Source organism: Puma concolor, chromosome B4 (genome assembly GCF_028749965.1).
Source record: "Puma concolor isolate L17-30 chromosome B4, mPumCon1.1.hap2, whole genome shotgun sequence".
Lineage (NCBI taxonomy): Eukaryota > Metazoa > Chordata > Mammalia > Carnivora > Felidae > Puma > Puma concolor.
The window spans coordinates 20,335,362-20,353,298 of record NC_141673.1 but is presented as its reverse complement, the minus strand read 5'-3'; the positions used below and the strand labels follow the sequence as shown (position 1 = coordinate 20,353,298).

The 17,937-nt window shown below is 38.2% G+C and overlaps 1 protein-coding gene and 1 pseudogene across 1 annotated transcript; one reads left to right on the top strand and one right to left on the bottom strand.

Annotated features, from left to right (window-relative positions):
• Window positions 1–1,040: 1,040 nt before the first annotated feature.
• Window positions 1,041–13,514, bottom strand: ARL1 (ARF like GTPase 1). The gene is made up of 6 exons (XM_025926961.2): window positions 13,389–13,514; window positions 10,702–10,839; window positions 8,185–8,266; window positions 6,686–6,797; window positions 2,830–3,008; window positions 1,041–2,061 (listed from the first exon to the last, which is right to left on the bottom strand). The coding sequence occupies exons 1-6, from the start codon at window positions 13,390–13,392 to the stop codon at window positions 2,031–2,033; spliced, it is 546 nt and encodes a 181-aa protein (XP_025782746.1). The 5' UTR covers window positions 13,393–13,514; the 3' UTR covers window positions 1,041–2,030.
• Window positions 13,515–14,553: 1,039 nt separating this feature from the next.
• LOC112863980 (U2 spliceosomal RNA) lies at window positions 14,554–14,724 on the top strand (annotated as a pseudogene).
• The last annotated feature ends 3,213 nt before the right edge of the window (window positions 14,725–17,937 follow it).

Below are 17,937 nucleotides of genomic sequence, written 5' to 3'. Positions count from 1 at the left end.
AGTTGTTTCCTGCTACACAAGGACCTCATAATTTATACCACATTAAAGTACATGTATGCTCTTTGTGATATTCTATTCTTTGTGATAAAACAGATCCAGATCATCCAAGTGCTTGCTTTTGCTACTACTTCATGTGCGTTCAGTATTCAAGATGGCAAGAGCAATGTGCTGGGCAACAAACATCTGCCTGCCAGGGCCTCTCTTGCCCCACACGTACATTCTCACAGTGTTCCTAGACTGCTGGCTGGGGGCGTACTTAGCCACTTAGATATAAACCCAGCACCACACATGTGCCACTGACCAGAAGGGAACCCAAGTATAGGTGGGAGAGACACTATTTCCCTAGTTGACATATACCTACTATTTAAACCATGCACACATCTGAGGTGCAGTAATGTGCCAGGCACCACACTGGATTCTAAGTATATAAATATGAAAAGGGCAGTCTGTACGTCCCGAGTGATTTGGAAACGACGAAACAATGTTAATTACATGCTCAGTTAATATTAGGTGTAGCACTCAGAACACCTGGGCCTGAAAGACCTCCAGAAAATACTTCAGAGACCAAATTAAGAGTGGGTACTGGGGAACAAGTAAAAAAAAAAAAAAAGTGAAAGTCTCACAGGTGAAAAGAAAAAGCCACATTCATTTGATCTGAATAACCGTAAGTATGAAGGAAAGAGGCTAGAGGCCAACACCTAGAAAGACTGTGGCAGGGACAGGTAATGGGCCACTGGTGTTCCCAAGAACACTAGTAAGGGGCATCAGGTTTTTTAAATGCTAGTTGTCCAACTTAAAATTCCCCCTAGTTTTAGTAAATACAAGGGACTATGTTTACTTCTGTCACAACTGTAGCCAATCCTGTAGTAGACTGGATAGTCTGAAAAGTTCCTTTGAACATAACTTTTTGATAGCCTAGTAGTAATTTTTTTAAAACCAAGAATGCTTAATTTCTCCCTGTACAACCACTAATTTTTTACTTTTCACCAAATTTACATGTCCAATTATAGATAAAAGAAATGAAAGACAGTCAAGACATCTTTTACAATGCTTCTTAAAATAGATTTTTTTCAATTTCCTTTAATATGTTGTGGATTCCATCAAATATAACCATGTAGGAGTGTTTTTACTACCTCTACTAGTATAGACAAATTTACAGAAATTATTTTAAATGTATTGTGTCTACTTCAATTAGCATAATTTTGTTTAAGCAGTTACAGTTGTCTGTGTTGCCAGTGTTGACATTTTCAGGAATTAATGGTACAGTTTATGGGACAAGCTTCTGACCCTGAAATCTCACTTTGAGTCCTGTTCCCACCTCACTAGCAGGTGATCCTGAGCAAGCCAACTCATCAAAATCTTGGGTCCACATCCATAAAATGAAGACATTACAACTGGTGCTACCTATATGACAGGGTTCCTATATGTAAAAATTTTCCAACAACTATATGGTACTATAACATGACAATTACAGAGGTGAGTGAGGTTTTAACTGCCAAAATAATTACTTCAGCTTCATGCCTATAACCAAAAGCTTTTAAACAAAACAGCTTAAATAAAGTAGTCATTAAGCAAATGAAGACATATTAACTCAAACTATGTTCCTAGCCTATTGAATCTAATCTCTGGAAAAAACTTAATTCATTTTAGAGGGAAATATATAAGTTAAGATATTTATTATTGTTTATACAAACAAGATGCAACCACTGATTCAAAAATAGGAGGGTATTTTCCTCAATGAGAATACATTCTTTAATAGGACTCTATTTGAATAAGAATTCCATACAAATAGTATATACTTAACACAAAAAAGGAAGGATTTTACATTACACAAAACAGACATTCAGTTGGTTCAATCATGGTAAGCTACCCTTCCAACCGAATACTTATATTTATTACAAATATTGTAGTCAGTTCAGTATATGCCAACAATCACAGAGTTTTAACATTTAGTAGCACGAAGCACACTTAACTGTTTCCAAAGGGATATGTGATGTAGTTTTCATTTCAGAGGAATGGAAGTGGCTGAATTACTGTCTGCTCTTTAATGTTTCAACTAACCTGTGAAAAGAAAATGAACAGTTTCATAAAATTAACCTCAAACTTTCAGGTATAAAACATGATCATTTATAGTAGGTTTTATACTGGAAGTGGATTCCAAAGCACTTTAAATGATGAAAGCTAAGATAGTTATATCAGAAGAATAAAGTTATGGACTCAATTTCGATGAAGGCCTCTCTTAGCTTTTACTTTTATCTATGCTCTGAATGAATAAAAAAAAATAAAAAAAAAGACCAAATATCTACTTTCCAGGCTGTAACTACTGCAGCAAGGCCAGATGTGGATAATTCAGAGGTGAAAACTATTCTCAGTCCTCATGGAGCTGAAAATCTAATGAGCAGATCACAAATCAATTATAAGACAGTATAACTACTACATTACTACTGGTCTGTGACAAGGATACCTACATGTGCGGTAGGCATTGGGCACGGAGAGGTGCAAGGAAAGGTTCTTGAGAAGAAGACAGTCTTAATCTAAGTACTAAAGGATAAGGAACTGGAGGATGAGGTAAAGAAGGAAAAAAGCTAAAAAAAAAAAAAAAAAAAAAAATGGCAGAGTGGTGGCTTATCTAACTATAATCAGGTGGGTGTGGCTGAAATAAAAGCCAATGTATATGAAGACCAGTGGAAGAAAAGCCTTGAGGAACTTAATTTGATATGCTGCTAAGTAATCTGAATTTTGTCCTTAAGACTAAAGGGAAATCACACATATGCACACCTGTACACACAAACAAATGCACAAATGGCTTCTAGAAACATGATACTTAACCATTCCATTGCCTCATCAAGGCCAGTGCCTTTGGTTGCTGAAGTTTTGAATATTTGCCATTTTCGGTCCTTCAATGCAGGTAACCCAAGTGAATTTGCCATCTCTGAGGGAGTCATGGCCTGCTCCATGTCCTGCTTATTTGCAAACACCACCAAAATGGCTTTTCTCAGCTCTTCTTCCTAAATAAAATAGAAGCTACTTAATTTTTTCTCATCAATTTGCCCCCTTCAATTTGGGGGAAAATGCTAACAAATACATTATTTTAAAAGTATATTTCCTAATTATGAATATATGATGTTCTTTATAAATTATTTGAAATTACAGAGAAGAATGAAGAAAACAACCTTCATCCACAATCCTATCTTCCAAACATGATCACTGTTAACACTGTGGGTATTTTCCATTGCTTTGTAATTTAGATACTTATAGTTTATTTAGTAAATACATTTACATATTTGAAGATCAATATATATACACACAGTTCTATACTCTGCTCTAAAAAATTAAACATTTGGGGCACCTGGGTGGCTCAGTTGGTTAAGCGTCTAACTGTGGCTCAGGTCATGATCTCACAGTTTGTGAGTTCAAGCCCTGCATCAGGCTCTGTGCTGACGGCTGAGAGCCTGGAGCCTGCTTCCAAATCTGTCTCCTTCCCTCTCTGCTCCTCCCCTGCTCACACTCTCTCTCAATAATAAATGAACATTAAAAAATATTTTTAAAAGATAATAAACATTATATCATGGATATTTATCCAAACAACCAAAATTTTTTCAAAAAAAAAAAAAATTTAATGGGGTGCCTGAGTGGCTCAGTTAAGTGTCCAACTTCAGCTCAGGTCATGATCTCGCGGCTCGTTTGTTCAGGCCCCACATCAAGCTCTCTGCTGTCAGTGCAGAGGCCACTTAGGATCCTCTGTCTCCCTCTTTCTCTGCCCCTCTCTCACACACGCACGTGTACACTTGCTCTAAAAACAAACATAAGAAAATATTTTTAAAAATTTTTAAACAAAAAAATTTAATGGTTAAATATACTCTGCACTATGAATGCATGCACCATACACTATGTAACTGTTCTCCAGAAATTCTTACTAGATTCTTTTTCCTTGACTACTATAGAAACCTAAGGGATGCAGTCATTACACAGAAATCTTTTTCTTTAACAAATTCTCTAAAAATAGAATCAGAGTATGAATTTTTTTAGGCTCCTATTATATGTATTAATAAACTGCTTTCGGGGCACCTGGGTGGCTTGGTCGGTTAAGCGTCCGACTTCGGCTCAGGTCATGATCTCACGGTCCGTGAGTTCGAGCCCCGCGTCGGGCTCTGTGCTGACAGCTCAGAGCCTGGAGCCCGTTTCAGATTCTGTGTCTCCCTCTCTCTCTGCCCCTCCCCTGTTCATGCTCTGTCTCTCTCGGTCTCAAAAATAAATAAACGTTAAAAAAAAAAAATTTTTTTTAAATAAAATAAAATAAAATAAACTGCTTTCCAGAAAGGTTTTTAACAATTTAGACTCCACCAACAGTGTATAACAGTACCACTCTTCAATGCAGCCCTGAAAGAATTAGAAATATGTATCTATGTATAGTATATTTTTCCAAACATAGCATGTCATTAAATGCTTATTTATTACCAGAGTATAAGAAATGCAAATATTATTAGAATATAGTTTTCTCTTGTGCACTGCAGATTCATTCCTTCTGTTCAGTTTTCTATTTATTTGCAAAAGGTCTTGATATGATTAAGAACACAAATCCTTAATCACTGGTTATGAAACTATGTCCTGGTTCCCTGCTTTACCCTAAGTTGTATTTGTGAGGTTTTTGTTTGTATTAATATAATTAAATCTATCTTTTCTAATTCCTTCCAATCCTTTGATTTAGAAGGACCTTCCCTATCCAGAAATTTTAAACATATTCACTTACATATTCTTGGAGTTAACAATTTCCATTCTTTACATTTCATTCTTACTCCATTTAGAATGTATTTTTGCATACAAAAATGGGAAAACTTAAATTGATTTATATGCCTGTAAGTTTTAATGCAATAGATAATAGACCTGACTCACATACTATATGTACTTTACATTATATATATTGACTGAAACAAGTTACTTCCTAAAAATGAATATAATTTTTAGTTCTTTCTCATGATTATACAAGTCAAATTCTAATATCACAAATAATAAACCAGCACAAGAATTACAAACTTAAGTTAATAATCCATTTCCTTTATGCAGTACTTTATATGATAAAAATCAATTATACCATGTGACTTACACCTAAAAATAAAACCTTTTTTTAAAAATCCATTACACTAAAAGCACTTAAATGGTCCCTTAAAATTCCTTATACTTGAATTTGGTCTAAGAAGCTCTTATGATAAATATGATGCTATGTTGTAAAAAAAATTAAGCAAAAGTTTGAAACTATTAGGTCTTCACTTTATAACTCAGCCATTAAGTCAGTAATCAGGAAATCAGAAGTCTAAAGCATTCTCAGAAAGCTTCTATGTAGGTAATCAAATGGCCTAGAACTTAAACATTCAATGATTGGATACTTCAGAATCATAGTTTTGGTAGGAAAAGGAAACTTAGGTATCTAATTTTCTCAAGCATAAGGCAATGTCATTATTACTTAAATTAACCATTAGTACATATGAAAAGCTTCTTTAGCAATTGGAGATTTTTTTGAACTTTTGATTATTTAATGCATCCTCTGAATTCAGTTAGCCAATAAATTTTTATTCTATAAACTTCAGTGAATACAATGTATTGAGTTTTTAGTAAGTGCTATACGCTGTTCTACACATCAGGGATATTAGGGTAAACTCAAAGAACTTACATTTTAGGTTGGGAGATTTATAGAAGTAAACAAATATATTTTAAAATAAAGGAAAGAGGGGCACCTGGGTGGCTCAGTCGGTTAAGTGTCCCACTCTTGGTTTCAGCTCTGGTCATGATTCCAGGGTCATGGGATCAAGCCCCATGTTGGACTCTGCACTGTGTGTGGAGCCTGCTTAAGAGTCTTTCTCCCCCTTTGCCCCTCTCCCCAACTCATGCTCTCTATCTATAAAATAAAAAATTTAAAAAGAAAAACAGATTTTAAAATAAATTAAATTAAATTACAGAAAGAAACAGTAAGTGGTACAAAAAATAAAGTAGGATAAGTTTAGAAAATAACTGAGCTTCCTCTCTGGAACAGAAACATGAGATAAAACATGTCAAGAAGGAGCCATGCAGATTTGGAGGAAAAGCACTACAAGCAGAAAGATGAACAAGTGCAAAGAGCCCTCAACCAAGTGTCCAGTGTGCTGGCTCAGTGTATCCAAAGAACAGAAAGGTCAGTATGGCTGAAGCACTGGAAACACAGGCAAGAGTAAAGAACAATAAAGCTGGAAGAGGTAAACAAGGATCAAAGTTGTGCCAAATACCCAGAAATTCTAAAACAAATATGCTTACTATGTATACCCTTATCTGCTTCTCTAAGCTAATTTATACAACTAGAAATACAAGTAGAAACAGAACATTCTATAGAAAGCACTTCATAAAAGTAACTTAGAATAGTTCCTTCAGTTTAGAAAGAGTTCAGCTCTGAGCTTCCTAGAAATCAAGGAATCTAGTTTAAAGTTACAAGGCTGGATTCTTTGTTTCTCTTTTGTTTTGTTTTGTTTTTGGTCTCCATCCCTCTTTCCAATAGAATTTCTGGAATAGGAAATAATTTGCATAGAAGAAAATGATACTAAAGGCATGAGGGGAAAAAAAATTCCTGCTTTCCTTTTCAGTATTCCTGCATGTAGTAATAATGAGAGCAGCAAGCAAATGTAAAAGATTTCCCCACATCTGAATAAAGTTTTCTTACCTCCAACATGGCAACTAACTCTGATTTGGAAATGCCAATTCGGTCTCGGTCACAACTGTCTACCACATAAATGACTGCATCTGTGTTTGAATAGTAACATCTCCAGTATGGCCTAAAGAAAATTCAGCAAGGGAGAATATATTATTATTTGAAAGAAAAATAACCTGCTATGTTAATTTATGTGCTAGGACTTGGCAATGATGGGAGGTGGGGGGCTTATATGCCAATCTTCCCCACCCATGAAAGAATTAATGCCATAATGATTCACTGTTTCTGAAGGATATGTATCACATCCTTCAGATGGGATGGGGGTGGAATGATAAACATTAAATCACAGGATCGAGGAGTTTCAGACTTCAGGCTAAGAGAAGACATTTATAATCAACCTAAATCACTAAATGTACTAAGATAAAGTTATACCAGACCTTATTGTTATATCTTATAAATCTTTAACTAGGAACTCCTTAAGAAATGGGTTCTTAAAACAACTTTTAGTATGATTTTATATAACAGACATTAAGTTGATTACTAAAGACTTCATGAGGTAGAAATGGCTAAAATTAGAGAGGGCCTCAAAAGTGGTTCAAAAAATAAAACAAGTTAGGGGCACCTGGGTGGCTCATTCTTGATTTTGGTTCATATCATCATCTCACGGTTCCTAGAATCGAGCCCCACATTGGGCTCTGCACTAACAGCACGGAGCCTGCTTGGGATTCTCTCTCCCCCTCTTTCTCTGCCCCTCCCCCACTTGCACTCTCCCTTCTCTCAAAATAAATAAACTTTTTAAAAAATAAAATGAGTAAAAAAGGCAGCAGGATATTTGGAGACTGCACTACCCATGTTTTAAGATGGCAGGCACCACAGTGAGCAACTACTGACAGTCACCAAACATTCACAGTTGCCATGCCAAGCACAGAATGCTAGGCAGGAGACCTGCGTTCCAGAAGGCATCTATGTTCACATTAAACACTAAATGGTGGGCTGAAAGGTATTTTTATAAAATCCAAACTGTCTTATAGACAAAGTGACTGACTAAATGAGGATTTTTAGTTAAAAACTCCCCAAGTAATTAGGTCTTGGGATTTTCCTGAAAATTTTTTTCATTTAGGTGGTATCTGGAAAACTGGCTTCCTTAAATTTTAATTCAATTGAGAGAACAGGAAATTCTTCCTTATTTTAAATTACAAAAGAGGGGCATTTAGGTGGCTCAGTTGGTTAAGTGTCCTTAAGTGTCCGACTTTGGCTCAGGTCATGATCTCACAGTTCGGTTCGTGAGTTCGAGACCTGCATTTGGCTCTGTGCTGACAGCTCAGAGCCTAGAGCCTGCTTCAGAATCTGTGTCTCCCTTTCCCTCTGCCCCTCCCCTGCTCACACTCTATCTCTCAAAAATAAATAATTGTTAAATTACAAAAGAAGATATATTTGGGTTTACTGCTCTTCACCCTTAAAGGGCCAATAAACATTCAATACTAGAAAGTAATCTGGTCTTTGTACCATACCTGATACTTGTCTGTCCTCCCAAATCCCAGACTTGGAATTTAAGGTTTTTGTATGTTACTGTCTCAACATTAAATCCAATAGCTAGAAGAGAAATCAAAATCAGTAGTATTATGTAGACTAATGCATTCTACCTTCAAAGTATCCAATCTAACTGCATCTTAGCAATTAATGAATTACCACTGAATCACATTACTGGTTGAAATATTATTCCATTTAATATAAAACAGTTGTGCTACACACACACAAACACACACAATCAATTAGCAAGATCAGTACCACTTTCAGATTATATAAGAATCCCGTTACCTCTACAAATACAGAATTTTTAGCTCAGTGGGAAGTCTACTATGTTAAACTCTCCATATAATACAATCCTGGCATACAAAAGTGTTCAGAAAGTTATGCTTAGAAAGAACAGATGTAGATGTATTACAAAAAAAAAAAATGGAATTTTGATAGGTAGCAAATATAAATGGAACAAAACCAAGAAAGCCAACATTTTAAGCTTCAGTGGTTAAGGATTCAGCAAAAGCTGTATACCACTTTATAGAAACTGGGTTCTCTAAGGGTAGCAATCTCACAGACTCTCTGCAGACTTCCTCAAGAGCTCATTTGTATAAGGTCATGGTTGGATGCTCAGATGGGAGGTGTCTCATCTCTTTTCCCTGCCATTCTTTTTAGGTGGAGGTGTGGCACCATATGGCTAAGGCAGGATACTACTATTTTCATTGAAAGGAACCTAACGAAAGGTGGAGAAGATGCTGAAAAATTTGGATTAATAAGATTTCATAATCTTGGGGCACCTGGGTGGCTCGGTCAGTTAAGTGTCTGATTTCAGCTCAGGTCATGATCTCACAGTCCATGAGTTCAAGCCCCATGTCGGACTCTGTGCTGACAGCTCAGAGCCTGGAGCCTGCTTTGGATTCTGTGTCTCGTGCTCTCTCTGCCCCTCCCCTGCTCATGCTTTGTCTCTGTCTCAAAAATAAATAAAAACATTAAAAAAAATTTTTTTTTAAATAAGATTTCATAATCTTAAAGTAAAAAATGACATAGCTATAACTGGACAATTTTTGTTTTAAATTTAAGTCTACATTGGTAAATGATGCTAATAAGTTTACATAAGTATGCCTATCACAACTAAAAAGTAACTATAATAAACCTGAGTGGAAAATTAAAGAGCAAGTATATGAACCGCTTCTCAGCCTTTTGGCTAAGATCAAGTGCAAGTACATGATGTGTCCCTTAGAATTAGGTAGGAGTGTAATCACCATATTTACCTCGATAACACTTTTTATATGCAAAGGACAAGGGTGGGCTGTAAAGTGTGTTCCCTGAAATGCAATCCACTGGGCTGTGTGCACTGCAGGGGCCACCAAGACTTAACCACTGCAGAGATGGGCAATTTTGAGAAGCGAAAATCAAGGGAACTGAAATTTACTGATGGTGGCAAAAATAAATCAGATGCCACAGAGCTTAAAAGGTTCTTCTTTCATAAAAGCTAGACCTTTTTCTCTTTTAATCTGGAAATTTAAATACTACTAAATATAGAAATACCTTGCATGACAGTGATTTTAGAGGCATAATTTAAAATACTCTTCAACAAACTCTTAAACTTAGTTTAATATATTAATCTTCTCGAAGTCAATTCAGGCCAACAAATAAAAAAAAGTATAAATAATAGTTTTCTCATGTAGTAAAACAGGATTATTTGAGAATATTCCTCTAAGATATCAACAACTGATTTAAAGTTGAGGTGTTTCTTTTCTTGATATTTTCAGGTACCAGATTAATTCAACAGTCAATCTCTTCAGCTCAGATCTTTAAAAGCAATGAATTCCTTAAAAGAAACAAATCTTATTAAAATAATAACAAATAGGGGCGCCTGGGTGGCTCAGTCTATTGAGCGTGATTGAGCGTCTGACTTCAGCTCAGGTCACAATCTCATGGTTCGTGGGTTCGGGCCCTGCATCAGGCTCTGTGCTGAAAGCTTGGAGCCTGGAGCCTGCTTCAGATTCTGTGTCTCCCTCTCTCTCTGCTCCTCCCCTACTCACATTCTGTCTCTCAAAAATAAATAAAGTTTAAAATACATATATATATATAAATAGTAACATACGGGGGGAAAAAAAGCACTTCAGATGCAATAGTATCACTTAACATCTATATAATTCTTTAAACAGGTTTACAAAGTATTTTATATATTTCACTTATTCCCCCCTCAAAGTCAGTGGGTATATTTATTATCTTCATTTTATCAATAAAGATACTAGCCCTCAATGAGATTAAGTGCCTTAACTCTATCCAACTTTTAAAATTAGCTTTAAACAGCAAAACCCAGCCATGCACAGGGGTTTACAAAATGCCTCTAAATTTATGAAAAATGTTATCAATATTATGCCCACACTAGAAGTTTACAAACCTTAACATTAACTTATTATATGAATTACTTATTCAGAAATAAAGTTATGTTAGATGGAAAACAAAAACCCCTACAATTCATTTATCATACTAACACTTACTAGGAATCGTAGTAACGACTTCTCCGACCTGTAATCTGTACAAAATTGTAGTTTTTCCTGCTCCATCTAATCCCAAAATTAAAATCCTCATTTCTCGGGTTCCAAACAGACTGGAAAAAATACTTGAGAAAAAGCCACCTGAAAAAAATAATAAAAGAAAAAATGTATTATCATTTTCTGAACTAGGTCCACAGAACATTTAATCTCGCCCTTTTTAAGCTATACCAGGGGTGCCTGGATGGCTCAGTTGGTTAAGCATCAGACTCTTGATTTCGGCTCAGGTCATGATCTTCTCAGGTTCATGAGATCCAGCTCCAGGTGGGCCTCCGCACTGGGCCTGGAGCCTCCTTAAGATTCTCTCCCTTTCCCAGGACCCCTCCCCCACTGTCACAGGCTCTCTCTCAAGAAAAAAAAAATTAAAGCTATGCCAAATTAAATAATACTATAGTATTTTCCTTGATTCATAGGTTCATTAAGTTTGCTCCCAATGATATACATTATTCAACACCAAACAAGTAATTACTGATCGTCACTATGTCCTAGATACTGTATTAGGAAGGCACAGAAGATACATTGCAGCATAAGAGAAATAGGACTACCTTCCTCATGAAGCTCACTTTCTAATCATGAGAATATGGATACCTTAGCATGATCTCCTTACAACCCCTAAACACCAAAGGACAAATAAGAATGACACTGGGACAATGAGATCCTTACATATGAAAAGCAATTATTATCATTGTACAGTAGCACCATGATAACTACCTTCAATCACTGAGATTTCTCTGTAAGCAACAGAATTAGCAAAATAAATTGAGGCACAGAAGCCCAAAATAACAAAACCTACTTTTGGCAGAAAACTCATTTAAAAAAAATAATAAAGCTACATTCAGTGTATCTTGAAATATCTCCAGAAAGCTTCCTATATGCAAGGTATTGTGTAATATAAAAGCACTTGTGAACAGAGTAGAATGGTAGTCATCAGATGCTGGGGGAGTGGGGGAAATGGGAGAGATGTCAAGGGTACAAGCTTTCCTTACAATGGTAGTAATTTCTGGAGACCTAATTAACAGCATGGTAACTACAATTAATAACAATGTATTGTACAGTTGAAATTTGCTAAGAGAGTAGATCTGGAAGTGTTCTCACCACACACAAAAAAGGATGTATTAATTAGCTTGATTACGGTAGTCATTTCACAATGTGTATATATATTATATATATATCAAAATGTCATACTTAAATATATGCAATTTTGTCATTCATACCTCAAGAAACCTGGAAAAAATTAAAATTAAAAAAATTATCCTTTGTCTCAGCAGGGCCTGCTGGTAACAGATTAAGGTATTGATTGATTTGGATTGTGTTTAAATAAATGGTGATTTAGAGTATTATACTTTTTACAACAAAATAAAGAAGTTTTTAAAATACATTTTTTCTTTAATGATTCCAGAAAAAAGCACTTTGGGCCTTCTCCACCAAAAGCCATTAGAGAAGACTGAAAGTTACATTAACAATATAAAAAAAAAGTTGACAACAGAAGCGATGCCACACGATACAGGGTTATTTGACAAAGAAATGGCACAATTAAGAGCTGCAAGTCTGGAAAAATGAAGACACCACGGGCCAGAGAACCCTGGGAAAGAAAGTGAAGCAGAAGGGGTGTGACTTGACAAAATCCATAGTACCTTTTTACACCTTAAAAAAAAAACAAAACTGGGGCGCCTGGCTGGCTCAGTAGGTACAACAGGCTACTCCATCTTGGGGTTGTAAGTTCCAGCCCCGTCCTGGATGTAGAAAGTACTTAAAAAGAAAACCTTAAAAAAAAAAAAAAATGAAAGGAGTTATGGAAAAAAAGCAGGAAAGCGCCTGTGATATTCCAGGGTAGGTAAATCCCCCCAGAAAATCGTAGAGGAATTAAAGTCAGTCATCGAACGTGCACCATTTGGAGAGGTGTAAACCAGTTTAAAAATCTGCACTTTCATTTGGGCTTCAGCGGGGAGGGAGGCTTCGGTTGGTACTTGGGATGACAATGTAGTTCCCTCAACCAGCACTCCAAAAAAATCGAGATTAAAATTTCACTCACTGACCACTTATGACCACTACCCTCCCCATTTCCTTCTCCACATTACTCTATTATCTACATGAAAAGCTACAGCAAGCAGGCAAATAAGAAGCGGACTAAAAACATTATGAGCAACAGTTCCCTTTGGATTTTTTACACTGACGCAGTTCCAGCGACCAGGAAGAGAATCACGCTTCTACTGTGGGGTCAAATCTTATTTTTCACGCAAGAAACCTCAGCGCACCTGCGACTGACAAGTTGTCAAGCTTCCCAACCAACTCTGACCCCCAAATCAAGCTGGGTCTGAGAGGGACAGGGAAAAGTTCATGGTCAGGGGAAAGGTCTCGGGGCCGGGTTCTCCCGGCCTCAGCGCCGGGCGGACCTGCGCCGCCCCCGCCCCCTGACCCTTCTGGGATAAAAGGGGACAGGAGCGAGGACAGAGGGAACGCTCGAGGCAGGGTCCACTCCCACAGGCGAACAGCCAAGGTGAGTTAAGTCCTCACCGACCTGCCCCTGAAAAGCTGGCTACTCCGAGCTTCCCAGGCCGACCCCTCTCCTCCAGACCCCGGCCCTTGGGCCGAAGCCCCTCGAGCGCGCCCGGGCGCCCTCCTCAGATCCTCACCCATGATGAACCGCCTGTCCGGCCTTGTTGGTGGTTAGAGACAGGCCCCGGCCTCGGCAGCGACTCCTATTCGAGCCTCGGCGCCGCCACCTCTGCAAGCCTCGGCCTCCGGCTCCGGCTCGGAAGCGGTTTCCTTGGAAGTCCGGTCCGCCAGGAACTTCCACGTCGGACTCCCGGCGGGGGCGGGAGCGACGGGCCGCTGCGACTACGCGCCGGGAACGGCGACCTGAGCGTCCGCGTCGTCGCTTTCGACAAAAGTCCCGGGCGCGCAAGGTGAAAGCCAGAGGATAAAAAATATACAAGGACCCCAAGTTTCTCCTGCTTCTATTTTCTTGTTGAAAGGGCTTCCCAAACAGGGAAATTCGAATTTTCCTTTTAAATTCTGACCCCCAAAAGTGGCGAATCTGTCACCCAAAAATTCGAGTTGGGCCTCGATGCAGCAGCCAGTCGACTGGACGCAGGCATCGGGTGCAGCGTGGCAGAAGTTGCAGGTCCTGAAGCGTCCTGCGGGGGCGAAGCACCTTTCCTTGGGTTCTCTCTCCCACACGGAAATAGGACTACGTAATAATAATAGGAAGAGCCCCGCGCCGCCAATGCAAAGCAGCCTTATGCCAGAGGTCGCTAACTGGAGTTTTTTAGTGTCGCATTGGCGTGCTGGGTCAGCGTTAGAGCCCTTCACTCCGTTCTTCCACCTAATTCTGAGCACCTGACCAGCTTTGTGTGCTTGGCAGTGCGGGCGGGCTGGTTCCTTCCAGGGGCGTCTGTCGACAGTAATGCCGGTTTTGACAGGGAATTGTATTGAGAGAAAGGAAGCAGTACTTGGACGATGGGAAGAAGGGATTCTCCTAGACTGTAATTTTTTTTAAAGGTTGAGCGTGTGTGTCTTAATTCGTAAAGGTACACAGAAAAGTAAACCGATCCGTAGCCACAATACCACAGTTCTCCCTAGAAGTCACCACTGTAAACTCTTTCTTGGGTCTCCTTCCAAATATGGTTTTGGCATTTTATGTTTTTATTTATAATAGAGATTTTCATCCATTCAACAGAAGTTTATGGACTGACTTTTGTTTCATTTTTCAGACCTCTCTAGCTGCCTAGGCATTGAAACTAGACCTGCCTGTTGCCCTCGCCTCCCTTCCCCGCTTCTAAATTATAAATTCACAAAATCGCTTCTCGGCCTTTTGGCTAAGATCAAGCGTAGCATCTGTCCTTACCAGTTTAATAAATTCACAGAATTTTTCTTGCAAGGGAAGGTTTTACTTGTTTTTTATCTTTGTTCTGTTGTTTTGAGAAGGAGAGAGTTGAGCGACTCTTTATCTGAACACCTGGACCTTTTTTAAGGCTGTGTGTTGTAAGCATTATAATGTGCCAGCTGTTGGACTTCAGTGGGCTGGGATTCCACTGACCTTTTTCTCCTGTTCTTCATCCTCTTCCCCTGCCTGTCTTTGCCAAGATTAGCTGCTGCCACTTGGCAAATCTTGACCATTGCTACTTAAAATTTTGTCCGTGTCAGATTTCCAGTATAATGCATGTAGTTATGTGAAAATACAAATTCCCTTTAAAGAACTAAAAGGAAGGGCGCCTGGGTGGCTCAGGCGGTTAAGCGTATGACTTTGATTAGAGCCTGGCATGGGGCTCTGTGCTGACAGCTCAGAGCCTGGAGCCTGCTTCAGATTCTGTCCTCTCTCTCTCTGCCCCTTCACGGTGCACTCTCTTTTCTCTTTCCCTCTCTCTCTCTCTGCCCCTTCCCAGTGCACTCTCTTTTCTCTCCCCCCCCCAAATAAACAAACATTAAAAAAAGAGGAACTAAAAGGAAAGCTATGCTGTAAACTTTATATTTGCAGTGTATATTCTGAACCAAATAAGCAAATGAGACCTACCTATGTGAAGACACTGTGTGAATTGAAGTGCTGTCTACAAATTTAAAACCATTGTTAATACTATTGGATGGCATGTCAGCCTTTCATAATGTGTATTAAGCACCTAATTAGAAGTCACTTTGGAAACAATAATATGATAAAACCCAAACAAAAGGGGAGCCTGTGTGGCTCAGTCCATTAAGCATCCCACTCTTGATTTTGGCTCTGGTCATGATACCAGGATGGTTAGATTAACCCTCATGGGGTCAGCTCTAATAGTCAGTAGCCTGCTTGGCATTCTTTCTCTCCCTCTGTCTTTCTCTCTGTCCCTCCCTCTCTTTCTCAAAATAAATAAATAAAAAGAAAAAACCCCTCTGCAATTGGATCAAAACTTTATTTTTTACATTTACCCATTTAACTCTTGGTTAAGATTTTATCTCATTTCCTGGTTGCATCAAAAACTCTTCTCCATTCTCAGCAAACTTTGACCTAAAGAAAAATCCCAAAATATTAGGATGTTATCTTTAAAGTTTTTCTAATGTAGATTTAGGACAAATAAAATAACTTTTCTGACCACTTACTGTGCTCAAGGTACACCTTGAGCACACCTACACCTACAACATAGTCTTATGCTACACCTACAACATAGTCTAAAACAGTACCTACTCTCAAGGTTCTAACTTTTAGAGGCACTCATTAACCCAAGAGCGTTTAAGTCCAAAAATGTAAATAATTTTACAAAGTACCTTGGCAAATTTATAAATAACAAAACCATAAACAGCTTAGGGAAACTTAACTAATATTTATTGGTGGTATCATCTCACTTCTACCTTTTCCCTTCTCTCAATTCTCAATTCCTAAGACTAGAGCAGTTCCTACTTTCATAGGAACACAATTTTCAATGTGTAAAGGTAAGGTTGTGAAAAGTAAGATAACAAAGCTACCATTTTACGTTTCTTTTTTGATATTAACTAAAGACATTACAAAGTAAAGATACTTATCTTTAGGGCAACATCATTTTTTTTCTTTTCTTTTTTCTTCCTTTTTTTTTTTTCAATGTCCTTTTTCAAAATGTAATCATTCCTATTAATATTGGCCTGGTATTACAGTTCCTGCTTACTAAAAAGAGATACTTGAGGAAGCAGAATTATAGCAGCATGCTAGAATTAAGGCTAAATATTTAGTTGTAAGTCTATGTAATTTTATTCTTCAGATAAGCACATAAAATTGACCTCACCTTTCAAGTCGTTGCTCAAATGTCATCCTATTTAAAACTGCAACCCACCCAACATCCTCCTTATCCTGATTTTTTAAATTTTTTTAACGTTTATTTATTTTTGAGACAGAGAGAGACAGAGTATGAACGGGGGAGGGTCAGAGAGAGGGAGACACAGAATCTGAAACAGGCTCCAGGCTCTGAGCTGTCAGCACAGAGCCCGACGCGGGGCTCGAACTCATGGACCGGGAGATCATGACCTGAGCCGAAGTCGGATGCTTAACCGACCGAGCCACCCAGGTGCCCCAACGTTTATTTATTTTTGAAAGAGACAGAGACAGTGTGAGCTGGGGAGGGGCAGAGAGAGGGAGAGACAGCATTCGAAGCAGGCTCCAGGCTCTGAGCTGTCAGCACAGAGCCCAGTGCAGGGCCGGAACTCACAAGCTGTGAGATCATGACCTGAGCTGAAGCCAGACACCCAACCAACTGAGCCACCCAGGTGTGCCATCCTCATCCTGATTTTTTAAAAGAACTTGCCACTAAACATAATTTACTTGTCTATTATGCCTATATTTTGTCTACTTCCTCTCACTAGAATGTAATATCTATGAATGCCAATATATTTGTTGTTTATTTTGTTCACTGCTTTGTCCTAATACTTGGGCACTAAACATATTTGTTGAGAGAATTTGCTGAATTATAAGTTTTTAAGGCCAATGCCATAAGTATTAGTTAACGTAAACATATATTGTGCAATATTATTAAACTTGTTTCCTAAAGTAGGCATATCTAAACTACCTGTCATAGTTTGATAGAGGCCAAACTATCATATTCAGATAAAGAAGGTTGTTGGAGCACTTGGCTGCTTCAGTCAGCAGAGCATCCAACTCTTGATCTCAGGGCTGTGAGTTTAAGCCCCGCAATGGGTGTGGAGCGTACTTAAACAAACAAAAGTTGTCATATTTGAGAAGAAGCCACCAGGTGGTGGTATTGCTTCATACTAATTCTCCATAGACTGAGATCAATTGGTCCAATTTATCAAAAGCTGAGTGGACAATTTAATCCTTTTCAAATCTCATGGTCCAATAATAATTAACTAAATTTTAAAATGTGAATGTTTTAATGCAGTCCAAGCAAGCAATACAAGCTCAAAACTCCTTTGACTCTAAAATCGCAATAAGATCAAGTAAGTTCAGAATTTTAAAGCTAGGAGGAACCTCAATTCCTCAAAACCACCTCAATTACAGATGTAGTAGAAACAACCTAAGAAACAGCCAGGAAAGCAACCCTAATCATTTGACTTCCAGGCCTGGAGTAACTAGATTATGATGCTTTCTGTAACTGAACCATGATCTATCCATTTGGTAAATTGATATTCATACACATGACCATGACTCAAGAATCTGTAGTTTCCAAAGCTGGAAACTAAACATTTCTATATGTTCCATTACCTAGTGGAAGTTACATTCTTTTG

Excerpts from the sequence above, each read along its gene's own strand:
- ARL1 (XM_025926961.2), bottom strand. Across the intron at positions 8,267-10,701 it reads AGTCGTTACTACGATTCCTA|CTATTGGATTTAATGTTGAG; the intron begins GTAAGTGTTAGT and ends TTTCTCTTCTAG. Across the intron at positions 3,009-6,685 it reads AGTTAGTTGCCATGTTGGAG|GAAGAAGAGCTGAGAAAAGC; the intron begins GTAAGAAAACTT and ends TATTTTATTTAG.